The sequence below is a fragment of the Miscanthus floridulus genome, chromosome 4 (genome assembly GCF_019320115.1).
Source record: "Miscanthus floridulus cultivar M001 chromosome 4, ASM1932011v1, whole genome shotgun sequence".
In the NCBI taxonomy this organism is placed as follows: domain Eukaryota; kingdom Viridiplantae; phylum Streptophyta; class Magnoliopsida; order Poales; family Poaceae; genus Miscanthus; species Miscanthus floridulus.
In genome coordinates, this window is record NC_089583.1 from 56,379,279 (window position 1) to 56,394,992 (window position 15,714).

Below are 15,714 nucleotides of genomic sequence, written 5' to 3' on the forward strand. Positions count from 1 at the left end.
TGATGCTGGCTCTTAAAGGCAGACACTCTCTGAACTAAATGGGTCAAGCTTTCAAACTCTCGGCCATCAAATTTCTCCCTAATTAATGGAGACATCCCTTGAAGGGCCAATTTAGCCAATTGGCCATCAGACAGATTCAATGAGTAGCAAGGCTCCTTACTTCTCTGAATCTTTGGACAAACTCAAAGCCTACCTCATTGTTCTTCTGCCTCATGATCATCAAGTTTGTAATCTTCTTCTCACCCGTCCCACTATAGAAATATTCATGGAACTTGTTCTCTAGATCGACCCACCTAGTGATGGAGTTTGGTTCTAGCGATGAAAACCAACTAAAGGTCGGTCCAGATAGGGACAAGGGGAAGAATCTAACCTTATCTGCCTCCTCAACAGATGCCTCTCCAAGTTGAACGAAATAGTAGCTAATATGCTCCATGGTTGTCATCTCATCTACCCCGATAAATTTGGAGAAATCTAGGACTCTATAGCATGGTGGGAGTTGCATAATATCATAGTAGGCCAGATATGGGCACTAGTAAGAGCCAACCTATCCTTTAGGCTTTAGACAGAAATGGCTCTACATCATAGTAGTTATCTGGTTGACAAACTCTTCAACATCCATGTCGGCAACTTCTTGTCTTGGCTGCCCTTTAGTCTAAGCTTGACATCCTTGTACTTGGACTTGTTGATTCTGAGTCGAAGGCTGCTAGAGTTGCTATGCATTATAACTGTAAGTGTTTTGATACCTAGGATGCGGCATAAGCTCATATGTACTAGCATCAGAAACCAGGTGGCATCCCTCTAGATAGTCGATCTAAGCATTATGAGTCACATATCCTTACAACCGACTATTGAAGTAGTTGGGATCAACATTCTTGATGATCCTCTGCACCGATGGAGCAATTTTAGGGCTGACTAAAGCGTTTGATAGGAAGTACTAAATCTTCCCTAAGTCGAACGTTGCACAACCTGCTGAGTAGCTGGGGAGGTTGGCTGTTGGACTGAATAAACTTGATTTTGTCCAGTAGGCTGTTGATTTGTCTATGTGATAGAGGCACTTGGTGGTTGTTGTGCTGGTGGCTACCCCCTATCATCTGAGCTTGCCCCTGTTGTTGGTAGGGCTTGATCTTGGCCTTGTCCTCCTAGAAGTTGTTGTATTGGTGGTTGTTGGAACTGCCCACCATTCAGCTGCTGACTAGAACCAAGTATGTTATTTCCCATAGCCAAAGGATTAAAGCTATTGAAGTATGCTAGCCCAACTTGATCAACTGGCGCTCCAAAGAAGATTTCTTTCAAAACATTACCAATCGGGTTGGCCAACACCTTATTGTGGTTTGTAAAGGCTTCATGAATAGTCTTGTGGACCAAATGAGCAGTAGACCTTGCTTCAACATCTTCACTTTGACCATGTAGGAGGACAACGCTTGGTAGGGGAGCCTTCTGGATGACTGAATTGGGAATCCTACTATAAGACAGTAGGCATTTTTCTTTGAATTCCTCTATCGCTTGCTCAATGAGCGCCTTCTAGTCATCGGTAGGTCTTCAAGGTTGACCTTAAGGATCGTCTGATTATCCATGTCGACAATTGTGGTCCCAAAGGGCGTGTCAATCTGTGTCAAAGGCTAAAAGCTATAGGGAGCTGTCGACCCAAGCAAGCCGGGAGAAACCACGTGGAGCAGATCTCGAGCTCTCTCTGAGCTTAAGGTGAACACTGGACCAGATGGTCGTGACCGAGGGTGTGCTAGTCAATTTGACCCTGCAATTGACAAGGAGGGAAAATTGATCAGTAATTTAAGGTAGAACATGTCGGTGTTTGTCTAGATAGTTCCAAATATACGGCCAAGTGGCCAGCACGATAATACTATTGACTAGAGAGTCGATATCCAGCATGTTCATGATATAATGTAAACAAACAAGCGTATCGGCAATTATGATTCACTTGGTTGCATGAATCTAAGTTAGCCGATGATCAAGAAAAGATGCGAAAGATGTAAGGGTAGACGTATAAGCATACATGTGAGAGACATACTAGCGTTTAACCAGGACAAAAACAAGTAAAAGCATATAAGTAGCCAGTACATCCTCAACAAAGCGGGCTATCGGCTAAAATAGCCGATTCCAGTGATCGTGTCGTATGGCATACGATCACTCATCCATTGGATACAAACAACTAGACTCAATCTATTGTACCGGCAATAGGTCAAGTCGTCTAATGCAGCATTGATAGTAGAACCCTAGATCAAAGACCAGTGGTCGATAGATCTACTTATATCGCAAAGGAATCATGAAAGCATGTTATGCGTGTGGAAGCTCAGGCCATCGGCTAAATAGCCGATGGAGACATAGCGGGTGGCTAACGCCATGCTCTTCTTAATAGACAGATCTATTAACTAACAATGTCCAATCTGACACGCTATTAACAAGTCAAGTTGGTTGATGCAGCATTGATAGCGGAGTCATACCGGATACTGGCGGTCAATGAGTCTTTCTCTTAATAGAACATGACTTCAAACACCCACCATGTACGATCAAGATTGAGATAGATTAGTCATCAAATAGGATCTAACATCAAGAATCAAATTCAACTATGATAGTAATTAGCAGACGATAGATCAAAATAGATCAGACCAACGAATCTCAATCTAGATCGGGCAATTGGTGATATTGTATTAAACAGTAAATTATTTAACACAATATCGATAACTTTGATTAATACCAACATTTACAAGAGATCAGTCGTCTGTTGCAGCCTTGTAAAATTTGATATAAATCGATAACTAATCTATACCATGATTTATAAGAGATCAGTCATCTATTGCAGCCTTACAAATAACAATATAGATCGATAACTAACTTATACCGTGACTCACAAGAGATCAGTCGTCTGTTGCAGCCTTGCAAGTAACAATATAAGTCATGATGGATAATCACAAACAAGCCGGAGGTCAGATCATCCAATGCAGCCCTGCTTGCCTAAAGAAGTTGTCAAAATCTACTCTACTCCTACTCCTAAGGGGTGGCCTGAGCCAAAAAGTAAAGGTACTTATTTTGGTTGATCGATGAGAGATGTCTATTACAATAGCCGGGGTTTAAAATTTATACCCGAGGCTTGACTACGAGTCCTGGTTGAACAAGACCGATCACAAAACTTGGAAAAGAAAATAAAACAATCCTAATTTTAAGATAACTTGGACCTCAACCTTTCCCTTCCATGAAGTCTGACATGTTTTCTTTCTCCAGTATCTGTTGATTGGGCCCATCCTCTTGAGGTGATGACGCCATCTCATGGGTAATCCGGTTAGCCGATTTGGTTGAATATTTCGGCTGACTTCAGGGTTGTGTTATCCTGAACCAAATTTCAGTGTAAACAATATTTACTTAGTGGGATTTAGTTTTCATCGGAATTTCTTTAAGTTGGTGAATGTTTCCTCGAGGTCGGTGATGAGGCCATCGGTAGTCTTAGACTTGACCACTACATCGTTGATATAGGCCTCAACGTTGTGCCCTATCTGCTCAGCAAAGCTACGCAATATAGCCCTCTGATAGGTTGCACTAGCATTTTAAAGTCCGAAGGACATCCTTGTTGACCTAGTTGATGACCAATGTGGAGTCGCCGTAAACCATTAGGCGTTTAACACCAAGCTCAACAGTAATGCGAAGACCGTGAAGTGTCGCCTCATACTCAGCGGCGTTGTTGGAGGCCAAGAAGTGGATCCGGAGGACGTAGCAGAGCTCATCCTTGGATGGAGTAACAAATAATATGCCTGCCCTAGGACCATCGATGTTGAGTACTCAGTACATCGTCCAGTGCTCGGGACAACTAGCCAGGATAGGCTCTTGCATCTTGGTCCACTCGACAATGAAATGTGTGAGCACTTGTGACTTTATAGTTTGTTGGCTCCTAAAATCGATGGAGTACATGTCGAGCTCTACCGCCCACTTGATGATACGGCCATTAGCTTCCTTGTTACGAAGAATATCGCTGAGCGAGAACTCGGTAACAACAGCTATCATGTATGTCTCGAAATAACAACAGAGCTTTTGGGATGTAATCAGGACTGTGTACAACAGCTTCTAGACTTGTGGATACCGAGTCTTAGACTCGTTCAAGACATCACTAATTAAATAAATTAGGCGTTGAACCTTGTACGCACGTTCAGCCTCCTCACGCTCGATGACAATAGCCGTGCTGACAACCCAAGAAGTTGCCGTGATGTAGATCAATAGGGTTTCATTGGGTTGCGACGCTGTCATAATCGGAGGTGATGTGAGGAAGAGCTTGAGCTCAGCGAAAGCTTGGCCGACCTCAACCGCCCAGGTGAAACGTTCATTAGTTTTGAGTAGCTTGAAGAAGGGAAGACCTTTTTCGCCTAGACATGATATGAAACGGCTTAAAGCCGCCATACACCCTATTAGCTTTGGACGTCTTTGATGCAGGTCGGATGCTTCATGTCGGTGACTGCTGATACCTTTTCAAGGTTTGGCTCAATGCCACGGGCGCTGACGATGTACCCCAAAAGGATACCGTATGGAACACTGAATATGTACTATGGGATTTAGTTTCCATCAGAATTTCTTTAAGTTGGTGAATGTTTCCTCGAGGTCGGCGATGAGGTTATTGGTAGTCTTAGACTTGACCACTATATCGTTGATATAGGCCTCAACGTTGTGCCCTATCTGCTCAGCAAGGCTACGCTATATGGCCCTCTGATAGGTTGCTCCAGTATTTTTAAGTCCGAAGGACATCGTGGTGTAGCAATAGGCGTCGAACGGTGTGATGAAAGAAGTCTTAATCTAGTCATCCTCCTTTAAGGAGATCTGATGATAGCCAGAATAACAATCAAGGAAAGAGAGGAGTTCACAGCCGGCGGTAGAATCTACGACCTCGTCTATACGAGGCAGGCCGAAGGGGTCCTTTGGGCAATATTTGTTGAGATTAGTGTAATCAACGCACATTCTCCATTCTTTATTCTTCTTTTGAACAATGACTTGATTAGCCAGTCAATCTGGATGATACACCTCCTTAATAAAAACCGGCTGCTAAGAGCCGTGTTATTTCTACCCTAATAGCCTCCTTCTTGTCCTACGCGAAATGTCAGAGCTTCTGCTTGATCGGCTTGGCGGTCACCGAGACACTCAAGGAGTGCTTGATCAACTCTCGTGGTATCCCCGGCATATCTACAGATTTCCATGCAAACACATCCACATTGGCACGTAGGAAGTTGATGAGCGCGGTTTCCTATTTGGGGTCGAGGTTGGCCCCACTCTTGGCGGTCTTGCTCTTGTCGCCGGTGTTGAGGTCCACCTCAGAAAATCCCGCGACAACGTGCGGGGTATGCTTCTAGTACTCTTATAAAGCTAAACCCCACTAGATGATTTACTCTTCATGCAAGATGTCAACATCATTCCTCACTAAGTGACCTACTAATGTTCTATCTCTTTATGCAAGGTGTACACATCATTCCCCACTAAGTGTCTTAATAACTTGCAATCCTTTCATACAAATTATCTAAGTCATCACTTATCAATTACAAAAATGTCCACATCATCTCTATTATGTGCAATACTTTTAATCTTCAATCTACTAAGGTACAAGTCATCTACATATACTATTTATTTCATCACCTGTTCTTCTATAATGTAATCAAATATTATATTGATTTTTCTTGTATTAGCTTACTGTTTTTACCATATCTTATATCATAAAACAATATACAAGTCAAATATATATATATATATATATATATATATATAGTATATTGAAGTAATGCTATATATATAACAGATTTATTTTAAAAAAAAAATCCCACGGGAACGTATGGGGTATACTTATAGTTTCTACTCTTATAAAGCTAAACCATCACTAGATGATTTATCTCTAAGCCTGGGCGTTCGGGTTACCCGATTTTTTCGGGTCGGGTAATTCGGGTAATTCAAAATTCGGGTAATGAAAATTGCTACCCGATATTACCTCCGAAAAAACACTACCCGCAAATTCGGGTACCCGATAATTCGGGTTCGGGTTCGGGTATTACCCGATATACCCAAATTTACAGAAAACAACAAACTACACTAAATTTCAGTAGCGATCTATACATAATTTCAGCAACAATTTGTATAGAATTTCAATAGCAATTTGTAGAGAATAATATATTACAGTCACTCATTCAAATAGAGAGAATTATATTTTAATAAAGTGATAAGTTAAATGGTTCAGCTAACAACACATGATAAATACAAAGACAAAAATAAATCTTTGGGTAGTTCGGGTAGTTTGGGTACCGGGGGATATTACCCGAATTACCCAAACTAATTTCGGGTAATCAAAATCGCTATCTGAATTTGGAATCGGGTACCTCGGGTTCGGGTAATTCGGGTCCGGGTTCAGATAATTCGGGTACGGGTAATGGGTATCGGATATTTTGCCCAGACTTATTTATCTCTTCAGTGTTCACATCATTCCCTACTAAGAAAATCATGCGGCAATACGTGAGGTATGCTTTTAATTTATAGGGTTAAAAATATCAACGCATTCAGTCTTCAATAGGCTGTGCTTGTATACACTTGTATTGGCCTTCTCAATTGCATATATAGGCTATGAGCATAGTTACCGAAGAACTACGTTAACAAAATACTCCCTCCAAATGGTAATCGTATTTGACTAGAGAAAAAAGTCAAACTTCATAAATTTTGACCAACAATTAGTTAAATTGTATGAAGGCTTGAGTATAAAACTTGCACCAATATATTTGTGTTAAAAAGTGCCTATAAGATGATATTGAGTTTTAAGTTGCTAATTTTATATTGTATAAGCAAAATTAATGGTCAAAGTCTATTTTGTCTAAGCTAATACGATTACCACTTTTGATCGGAGGGAGTATCAGCTAGAATCGGCTAGAAAAACGATGACGGTCTAAAACTCAACTGTGATAAATCGAGCAACAGTCGCACAACAGCTCCAACAAAACAACATATCCATATATAACCAAAATAACTAATCCACGACAAAAACTAAACCCACCTCTGGTTCAGCTAATCAGCTAAAACTCCAATAAGCCAAGTAAACAAAGTCATTGCACTCTAGATAGGATAGGTATCAAGCAAAAATTGCGAGCAGTTTCCTAATCATCAGAAACATTCAGCTGGAGACAACGCCATCATTCAGTGATAGATTAGCCAGCTGCTGCTCGGGGGAGGCATTGCTCTGCTGGAGATGCTGGGCAGAGCGGAGGACCTCCATAGCTTCAGCAACCTTGGCCTTGAGAGCATCTGGCGACTCCAGCAGGTGAAGAACCTCCGTCTGGTCCATCTCCAAAAGCATGCCGGTGACCTTAGCAGCCTGCTCACGCTCCAGCTGTTCTACAAGAGGATACAGGTTCTCACCAAGCATCTGCAGCACAGAACAGTAATGAGCACCCTTGATTTAAAAAAAGGAGCAACCAATAAATAGCTTGTCCATTCTCATACCAGTCTCTGCTGATCTGGTGGGGCGTTAGCAAGCGCAGTGGCTAGTGCCCCGACTGGAACAGGGTGTGAGAGACCAGCATCTCTCATTGGCACCCCTCCCATCTCATATGGAGATGGCATCACAGCACCAACACTATGCATGCCAGGATCAGGCATTCCGCGGCCAGTAGGATAGCGGTACCCACGTCCACCTCTAGGGAACATCTACAGCCATACAGATATTTCAGGCACAGTTCAACAAACGAAATTGAAAAATGCCAAGATCGATACAGCATACCTGTTGCTGACCACCCATTGGCATGGGCTGCTGCATTCCACCAGCACCTGCACGCCTACCAGCAGGACGCTGTGGTTGCTGTCCCTGCTGAACCATAGGCATCATAAAGTTCGGCATTGGACCACCAGGCCTCATACCAGGCATCAGAGGTTGCTGGAAGGCAAATCCAGCCTAACAAACAACACAGGATTCATCAGCTCAACAGCTATTAAGAGAATGACATAACATAAACCATGGAATCTAGTCGAGTAGTACAGACTACTACTACAACAACAACAAAGCCTTTTAGTCCCAAGCAAGTTGAGGTAGGCTAGAGTTGAAACCCAACATGAGCCCCTAGTGACAGTTCAGGCACTCGAGTAGTACAGACTAACGGAAAAATTATTCAAGCATCTCATACAAAACATAATTTCATAGTATCCATCAACTTTCAAGGCAAAGGGGTCAACAATAAAACTAGAGAGCAATAGCAGATGCATGATTGTAAAGATTGCAGGTTAACATTAGATTTATCGTTATGGATATGAAAAATAAAATAACACAGCTTCGGCTAAATTTGGCCAGCGGTGGTGCAAGCAAACCAGAAAAGCTAGTAGCTACAGAAGAATGGCAATGAGCCCAGATGGACAGACAAGAGAGATCATATCAGTACATCAAAATAACAATGTTACTGAAGAAAAATACACCAAGCAACATATACATCATAAAATAAGCATGTACCTGAGGGTTTATGAAGGCTGGAGGTGGCTGACCATAAAACAGCTGTTGACCAACTCCAGGAACACCAGGTGGAAACATGGGCATGCGAGGACCAACTGAAGGCGCCATCGCAACAGGACGCATTTGAGAAAACTGTGCCTGCAAAGCAGCAGTAAAATTAAAATAAATCTATAAGCATAACGAATTTTGCAAGGATCAAAATTACATTACATTAGTGCCAGAGAAAAGAAACGAATTAAATAAACAGCACAAAAGATCATGAGGGTTACAGAAATTTTACTAATCAACACTTTAGAAAAGTACAAAATTGAAACGAGAATATTGTGTCATGCCAACAAATGCAGCAAATACCCCAGGTCACTTAAAACTAGTTAACTAGGCCCCAAAATACAATTTACAGTTCTGAACCATGAACTAGAATGAAAAGCCAAATATGACAGGCAACAAAAAATCATCTCTGCAGTGGCCATTACACAGGGTACCTATTTTCAAAATTTTGTAGTCCAAACTAAAGTGTTCTTCCTTCACCAATGTAAGGTATATTTTATTGTCTTGGTCTCAAAGCTACTATTTGACCAAGTGATTTATCACAATATAAGTTTAGCAACAATACTAATATAGTGTGATAGCAATTTGATATATGAAATATGAATATAGCTGAAAAATTTTGTACACTAAACACATATTGGTCAAATAATACAAAGTTTGACATTTCAAAAGAGTGCATCAGTAATCCTTAAAACTTTTTAGGGGTGTCACATGGGTCCCCAAAACAGACCTAGCTAATTGGTCAGCTAATTAGTTGGGTGGATCCAAATAGGACCAAAACAATACTTCAGGGACCAAGACAACACTCCCAAACAAGTTTGGGGACCACTGGTGTAACTTTGGTCAAACTTGAGATGCTTTGACTCTCCCAAGAAAGTTGGAATGACTTACAATTTGGATTGGATGAAGTACATTGTAAAATTTTGAGGCTACGATCTAATAGGAATTAAGCTACTACTGAAATGCACATTCTAATCACTAAAAAATATTATATAATGACACGTGAAACAAGATGCAATATATGCGGCTATGTGTAGCTTAGTAATAATAGATTCACCAGACTTTTCACCATCCACGCAAGCGAAAACAAGACATTCTGCATTGTGAAAGAGCATACAAAAGCACAAGCTGTATACATCCAAGTACCATGCAGGAATATATTTACCTGTAGCTTTGCCTTTCTGTCTTCTTTACGCTGCGCAAGAGCTACATAAAGGGGCTTGCTTCCAACCATTTTGCCATTCATCTCCGTAAGCTACTTGGGAGAAATCAAGATAAGAAACTTATTTTATGTGTTTGCCAAATCAAAACAGCATTACTAAACACATTAAAAAAACATACAGCTCGGTTAGCATCTTCAGCGGATTTGAAACCAACAAATCCAGATCCTCTGCTGACACCATTCGAATCCCGCATAACCTACAAAACAATTCCTGTCAAAGTCCACAACTAGGAAACATCTTATGAGTAAGTAAATAAAATAAACAGACCTTGCAAGAAGTAATATTGCCATACTCAGCAAAGAGTTCACGCAACTTCTCATCATCAATGTTATCTTCTAAGTTCTTCAGATACAAGTTAGTGTTTTGGAACTTCTCAGCTACCTCTTGAATATTCTTTTCGAATTTCTCCTTCAACTCCATCTCTCTTTCAGACTTCTTCTGTGCTCTTCCAACATACAGTTCCTTATCATTGAATATCTTGCCATTCAACTCTTGAACAGCCTGAGCAGCATCATCTGCATTTTCAAAATTGACAAATCCAAAACACCTGGATTTCCCATCACTATCCCGCATAACAACAGCACTAGTGATGGTCCCATATTTTCCAAACATCTCCTTCAACTCATCATCAGTAACAGTATCTGACAGATTCTTCACATATACATTACTGAATTTGAAATTGCTCGAAACATTTTCCCTGTCCTGCTTGCGAACAAAAGGTCCAACATACACTTTCTTGTCATTGATAAGCATCCCATTGAGTTTATCAATAGCAGACTGAGCAGATTCATCCCTCTCAAACTGAACGAAACCGTAGCCCCTTGATTCTCCTGAGGGGTCTGTTGCAATTTTACATGAAAGGATATTCCCAAATGCACAGAACGTGTCATATAAAGCTTTGTTGTCTATTGACTTATCAAGATTCTGCCAAATTAGAATAGAGGGGGTCAGGTATCACAACTGGAAAAGTCAATGTGGCGTATAAAGATTTAGAACACCACTAATGGAACCTTCTAGTCCCAAGTTGGCGTAGTCTACAGATGACCTAGCAAGGAGTTCAGCAAACAGGATAAAAACAAGGAACACACCTTAATAAATATATTTCCTGCACCCCTTTTGCGCGAACTGGGGTCACGGTTAGAATACATGATCCTGATAGGCTTTCCATTGATAGGAGTGAAGTTAAGCAGTTCAAGTGCCCGTGCAGCTGCAATAAATCTCTGATCAATACAAGGCCATAAAGAATAAAGAGAGGGAGGGGCTCCAAAGTGAAATGTAGTATGCAGAAGAGTTGGTCAGAAAGCAAGTGGCCACAATTGAGGACCAAAGGGCAACTATAATATTTCCCGTACAGTTTTTACAGACCTTCAGCATTACATTGAGCACAATAATAAGATTTTAAAAATATATCTTCTGGTAACTAAACAGATGTTCTTTGGCGTCCATAACGTAATCTGAGGTTGCAACAAATCAACCACCATTATATATACACATATATCGAATATCACAAGACAACATCTCCCCTGACCGAACAGCACAATAAGCCACATGAATTCAATAGAATGAAACAAATCCCACTAACTTCACATGAACAGCACAGGACAAAAACACAACTCCTCTAAAGTATTGGCACCTATTCAAGTTATCCCACAGGATCTATCCAGCAAAGTAATTCTCAATTTTTGGGGGCACCCAGCAGGCCAACCTCATTAATTTCTGGAGGCACCGAAGCAGACCAACCTCCTTATTTTGAGATAAGTTTAATATTAACCGTATGAAGCCACTAAGGCGCTGTTTGGTAGTAGGTTTTGTAACGCAAACCCAAAGGAATAACAGCTTTCGATGTTATGGCAACATATCTGTTTTTATTTCCATTTGCGTTACAATTCTAGGAACCAAACAGCACGTACCAGACAAAACATTTTGCAATCACAACCAAGACACTAAAAGAAGCTACAATCCTAATCGCATCAAAACGCCATCGAACCCTAATTGCATGACAACATTATCGAGACAACCGATCGAGGATTCAGCGTCTAAACCCTAAGCGGCCCCAAATCCGACGGCTTCTCGCAAGGGATCGACAGCATCCGCAGCACCAAAACCCTAACCAATAGATCGAGAATACCCTAACCAATAGATCGAGAATACTGCAGAGGAGTTCTCACCGTCGCCGGGATTGTTGTAGTTGACGTAGGCGTACCCGAGCGACTTGCGGGAGTTGATGTCTCTGCAGACGCGCACGGAGACGACGCCGCCGACCTGGCTGAAGACGTCGAAGAGCTGCGCGTCCTGCACGCTCTCGTGCAGGTCACCCACGTAGAGCGAAGTCGCCGGGAACGCGGCCGCCGCCGCGGCCGCCGCAGCTGAGGCAGCCGGTGAGCCGCCGGACTCGGACGCGGATCCAGCCGCCGCCTGCCCTTGCGCCGACATCTCCGATCAAGCGGTGATTTTTTGGGATTTATCTGGATTTTTGCGGATTTTTTTGGGGTAGTTTTTTATTTAGGGTTTGATAAGGGTTGGGGGCTCTCCCGGGGCAGGGCTCCCAACGGCGGCGTCGTGAGGAGAGAAAGAGCGCGGTTGGCGGCGCGGAGGGGGAGGCGCGCTATTTGTACCGCCTGGGGCAAAACCCTCATCGTCTGAGGCCATCGGATCGGATACGGACGCTAGTGGACGGAGGCGATCGGGACGCGTGGGAAAGCCTACGTGTCCGAGCTGAACGGGGGCTGCACGTGCTTGCTACGAAAGTGCTACTCTATATTTTATTTATTTATTTATATATCTCTGTCTTTTTTCTATAAATCTATCTGGTCTCTATCTCTTCTGTATCACTAACTCTCTCTCTTCTATCTACAATCCACGGTTATAAAACATACGAATTGTGTACGTCTATTCAACAGCAGCAAAACCACCCTGTGATCCATGACTGCTCAGCACAGAAAAGAAAATTTCTCTCAATCACGTCCGTCCGGTCTCCCCCTCCGTCGTAACCAGGGATGAAAACGGTATAGATATTTTTCGACCGTATTCGAAACCGAATCCGTTTAGAGGGATTGAGATATGTCCGTATCCGAGTCTGGATATCCAACATCCGATACCATATCCGTATCCGAATACTCAAATTGCATATTTATGACGTCGATATCCAATCGTATCCTATCCGACATAGTTGACACTATCCGTATTCGAATCCGAATCCGGACAGAAATATGAAAACAAATGTAACCTAGTCGTAACTCCTCACTGCAAAAGAAAAAAATATCACTGTCATTGGCACACGAGAAACCGTCTCGACGCCACAGCATAGCGACGCACCGCCCACTCCGCCTTCCGCGGCCACGCAATTCGACTGCCACCGCCGCTCCCTCGCGACACTCATCATGCCCCCGCTTTCCTGACGAACGTGAAGCAACAAAACGGATCCTGCGATCTAAGTCAAAGCCACCACCTGATGCGCAACTCACCACAGTCACGCCCCGTGACACGAGGCCATCGCTCGCTCACTGCCACAACGAAAGGGCCAACGGCCTCACCTCGCCGCAACCACGCTGCACATGGAGGTCGCTGCTCACTACTCCATGCTATGACGAAAATGTGGTGTTAGGGCGGCAGGGAGTGCCGAGGCAAAGCCTCGCTGCAACTGGTGACGAGCAAAATCTGCGAAGTCATCCGGCAACAAGGTCATCACTAGATATCACCAGTATCTCACAACAGTAACAGGTATGTTGTGCCATGCTCCTAAGATCATTGGCCATTCTGATACATTTCATCACGGTCAAACAAGACTTTTGAGTGATTTTTAGAACATTTTCTAACTTTTTTTTAGTATATACTCCAGCTACTTCAATACTGAAGTTAACCTACATGTTGTCTGCTAGCAAATTTGGTTAGTAATGATGCGGTTACACTGAGTAGACAATGTAATTCTAGATCCCCACAACACAAGGATATGATAGCAATTTCTGACAATAGGCATCTCTTGTACCATCGGTTTTAATTCTTAGCTTCTTTCACATATTCAAGTAAGGTGTTTGTATACCCAATTTCTTGCAAAAAATGAGAACACATAGTTTTACCATATAGCATAGGCCTATTATTTTGTGACATGGCATATCTATTAGTGTTCCAAAGAAGAAAGACCCCTTTTATTCACTTGGATTAAATCATCGAATCAGATATGGGACAGCTTGTGCATCCATTTATGATGTGATAATTTTAACGGATATGATTCAGAACTCAAATTTGTTCACTGAATGCCAATGTCTGAGGTTTGAAATGGGATATTGTGCATGTTTGTTGAAAAGCTTGTAAGACATCAAGCTTGCCATGACCTTCCTACATGTGTGACATTTATTTGTTGTTGTGGTCGGGTGGAGCCCAAAAATGTAGCTATGTTAACTCCTTCCTAATTTTTTTGTCCACAGATATCAGAGGTAAGAGTTCCAACACAAATAACATCCTGGAAAATAGTTCATTAACAATGCAAGATAAAAGCATCTAGACTGACATTTTTTTTATCTCAGATAGATCAGTGTATGACCTTGAGTTGCTTCTTATTGAATTTCTTGTATTGATTAACAAACTCCTAAATTAACCCTAGGATGTTTTGCTTGTATGTGTGGGCCCATGCCCTGGCTTGACCCAAGAACCCTAAGGTTAACCTAGGTGGACCCCACTAGGGATGTATACATGTATACATGTTAGAGTTGGAGAAATAGGAATAAGAAATAGAAAAAGTAGAGGAAATAGAAATACAAAAGGAAAAGGCAAAGGATCCCAACCAACCAAGCCGGCCCAAGCCACCCGCGCCCTCACTCGCGGCCTAGCCCCACGCCCATGTTCGCACGAGCGAGTAGGGCAACCCGGCCAAGACCCAATCGGCTCGCTCCAGCGTCGCGCCCACACCCCGCTCCCCCTCTCTCTCACGTGACGCTGACAACACGACCCATGGGCCCTGCTTGTCATCTCCTACCCCTATGCCCTCCCCTATTTTGGTCATGGTGCCGAGTGGGTGCCAGGCTGCCCGCTCACCCCGACCGTCTATCCCCTTGCCGCTATTCGTGCGCATGCGGATGCACGCAACATCCGCGATCCGGGGCCTACTCACCCCCAACTAGCACCCATGCCTGCCAGCTGACGCATGTCGGCCTCACACCCCTGTCGCGCTCGCTTGGCACTGCCGTACATCCCTTGACCAGCAACCGCTCCAAAATTGGAGGCGCTAAGACCCTCGCGCCCTCGTGAAAGCCCTAGTTTGGTTTTGGATAATTGATAAAACCTCTAGACTAATCCTTGAGCTAATTGTGTAGACAAGAGAGGATGGTCCAAAGCCAAGTAATAGAGCTAGATGATGGTCATGGTGATGATGATGACCAAACTTGAAGATCAAGTGCTCCAACTTAGAAAAGAAGAAAGAGAAAAACAAAAACCAAGGAGATCAAGGGTATCAAATAGGTTTTTATTTTGGCACTCAAGACACCATAGAGGGTGTTAGTGTGTTTAGGATCGATAGCCGTACTATAAAGAGAGATCTTTGGCTAAGCGGTTATCGAGTGCCACTAGGTGACATGATTCTTGCATATGCATTAGGGATCTAGTGTGCTAACAATTAACCCTTGTAAAATGCATGAGAAAATGTTAACACACGAGCACACAAGTTCTATACTTTGTGGTTAGCAACTAAGAAGCAAGGGTGAAGTGGTTGTTGAGATAGAAAAAGAAAAGGAGGCGAAGGTCAGTGACCGGACACTGGCTTAGGGCTGACCGGACTCAGGCATGGCCAGTCCGGTGCTAAACCCTAAGCCTCGATCAATTTCGGTGGAAGGACCGGATGCTTCATCGAACATAGGCCGTGCGCCCGGTCAAGCTGTCCAAAGATGGTGTCGCGTGTGGTGGCGATTGGACATTAGCGGCAGTGCGAGACTTAGGCATGGTTAGTTCGACGCTAACGTAGCTCGGGCATGAGACACAGTGAGAGGACCA

General features: G+C 42.9%; 1 protein-coding gene across 1 annotated transcript; it reads right to left on the bottom strand.

The window, feature by feature from the left end:
- Positions 1 to 6,954: 6,954 nt before the first annotated feature.
- LOC136549715 (polyadenylate-binding protein 2-like) lies at positions 6,955 to 12,306 on the bottom strand. The gene is made up of 9 exons (XM_066541100.1): positions 11,901 to 12,306; positions 10,821 to 10,939; positions 10,000 to 10,656; positions 9,851 to 9,928; positions 9,675 to 9,764; positions 8,462 to 8,599; positions 7,742 to 7,912; positions 7,465 to 7,668; positions 6,955 to 7,387 (listed from the first exon to the last, which is right to left on the bottom strand). The coding sequence occupies exons 1-9, from the start codon at positions 12,163 to 12,165 to the stop codon at positions 7,136 to 7,138; spliced, it is 1,974 nt and encodes a 657-aa protein (XP_066397197.1). The 5' UTR covers positions 12,166 to 12,306; the 3' UTR covers positions 6,955 to 7,135.
- Between the last annotated feature and the right edge of the window lie 3,408 nt (positions 12,307 to 15,714).

What these genes read in the sequence shown, in the direction of transcription:
- LOC136549715 (XM_066541100.1), bottom strand. Translation starts at nt 12,165, where the DNA reads ATGTCGGCGCAAGGGCAGGCGGCGGCTGGATCCGCGTCCGAGTCCGGC. An exon ending in ACAGAAAGGCAAAGCTACAG is followed by an intron (nt 8,600 to 9,674) that starts GTAAATATATTC and finishes GCTGCTTTGCAG; the next exon opens with GCACAGTTTTCTCAAATGCG. An exon ending in CAGCCTTCATAAACCCTCAG is followed by an intron (nt 7,913 to 8,461) that starts GTACATGCTTAT and finishes GTTGTTTGTTAG; the next exon opens with GCTGGATTTGCCTTCCAGCA.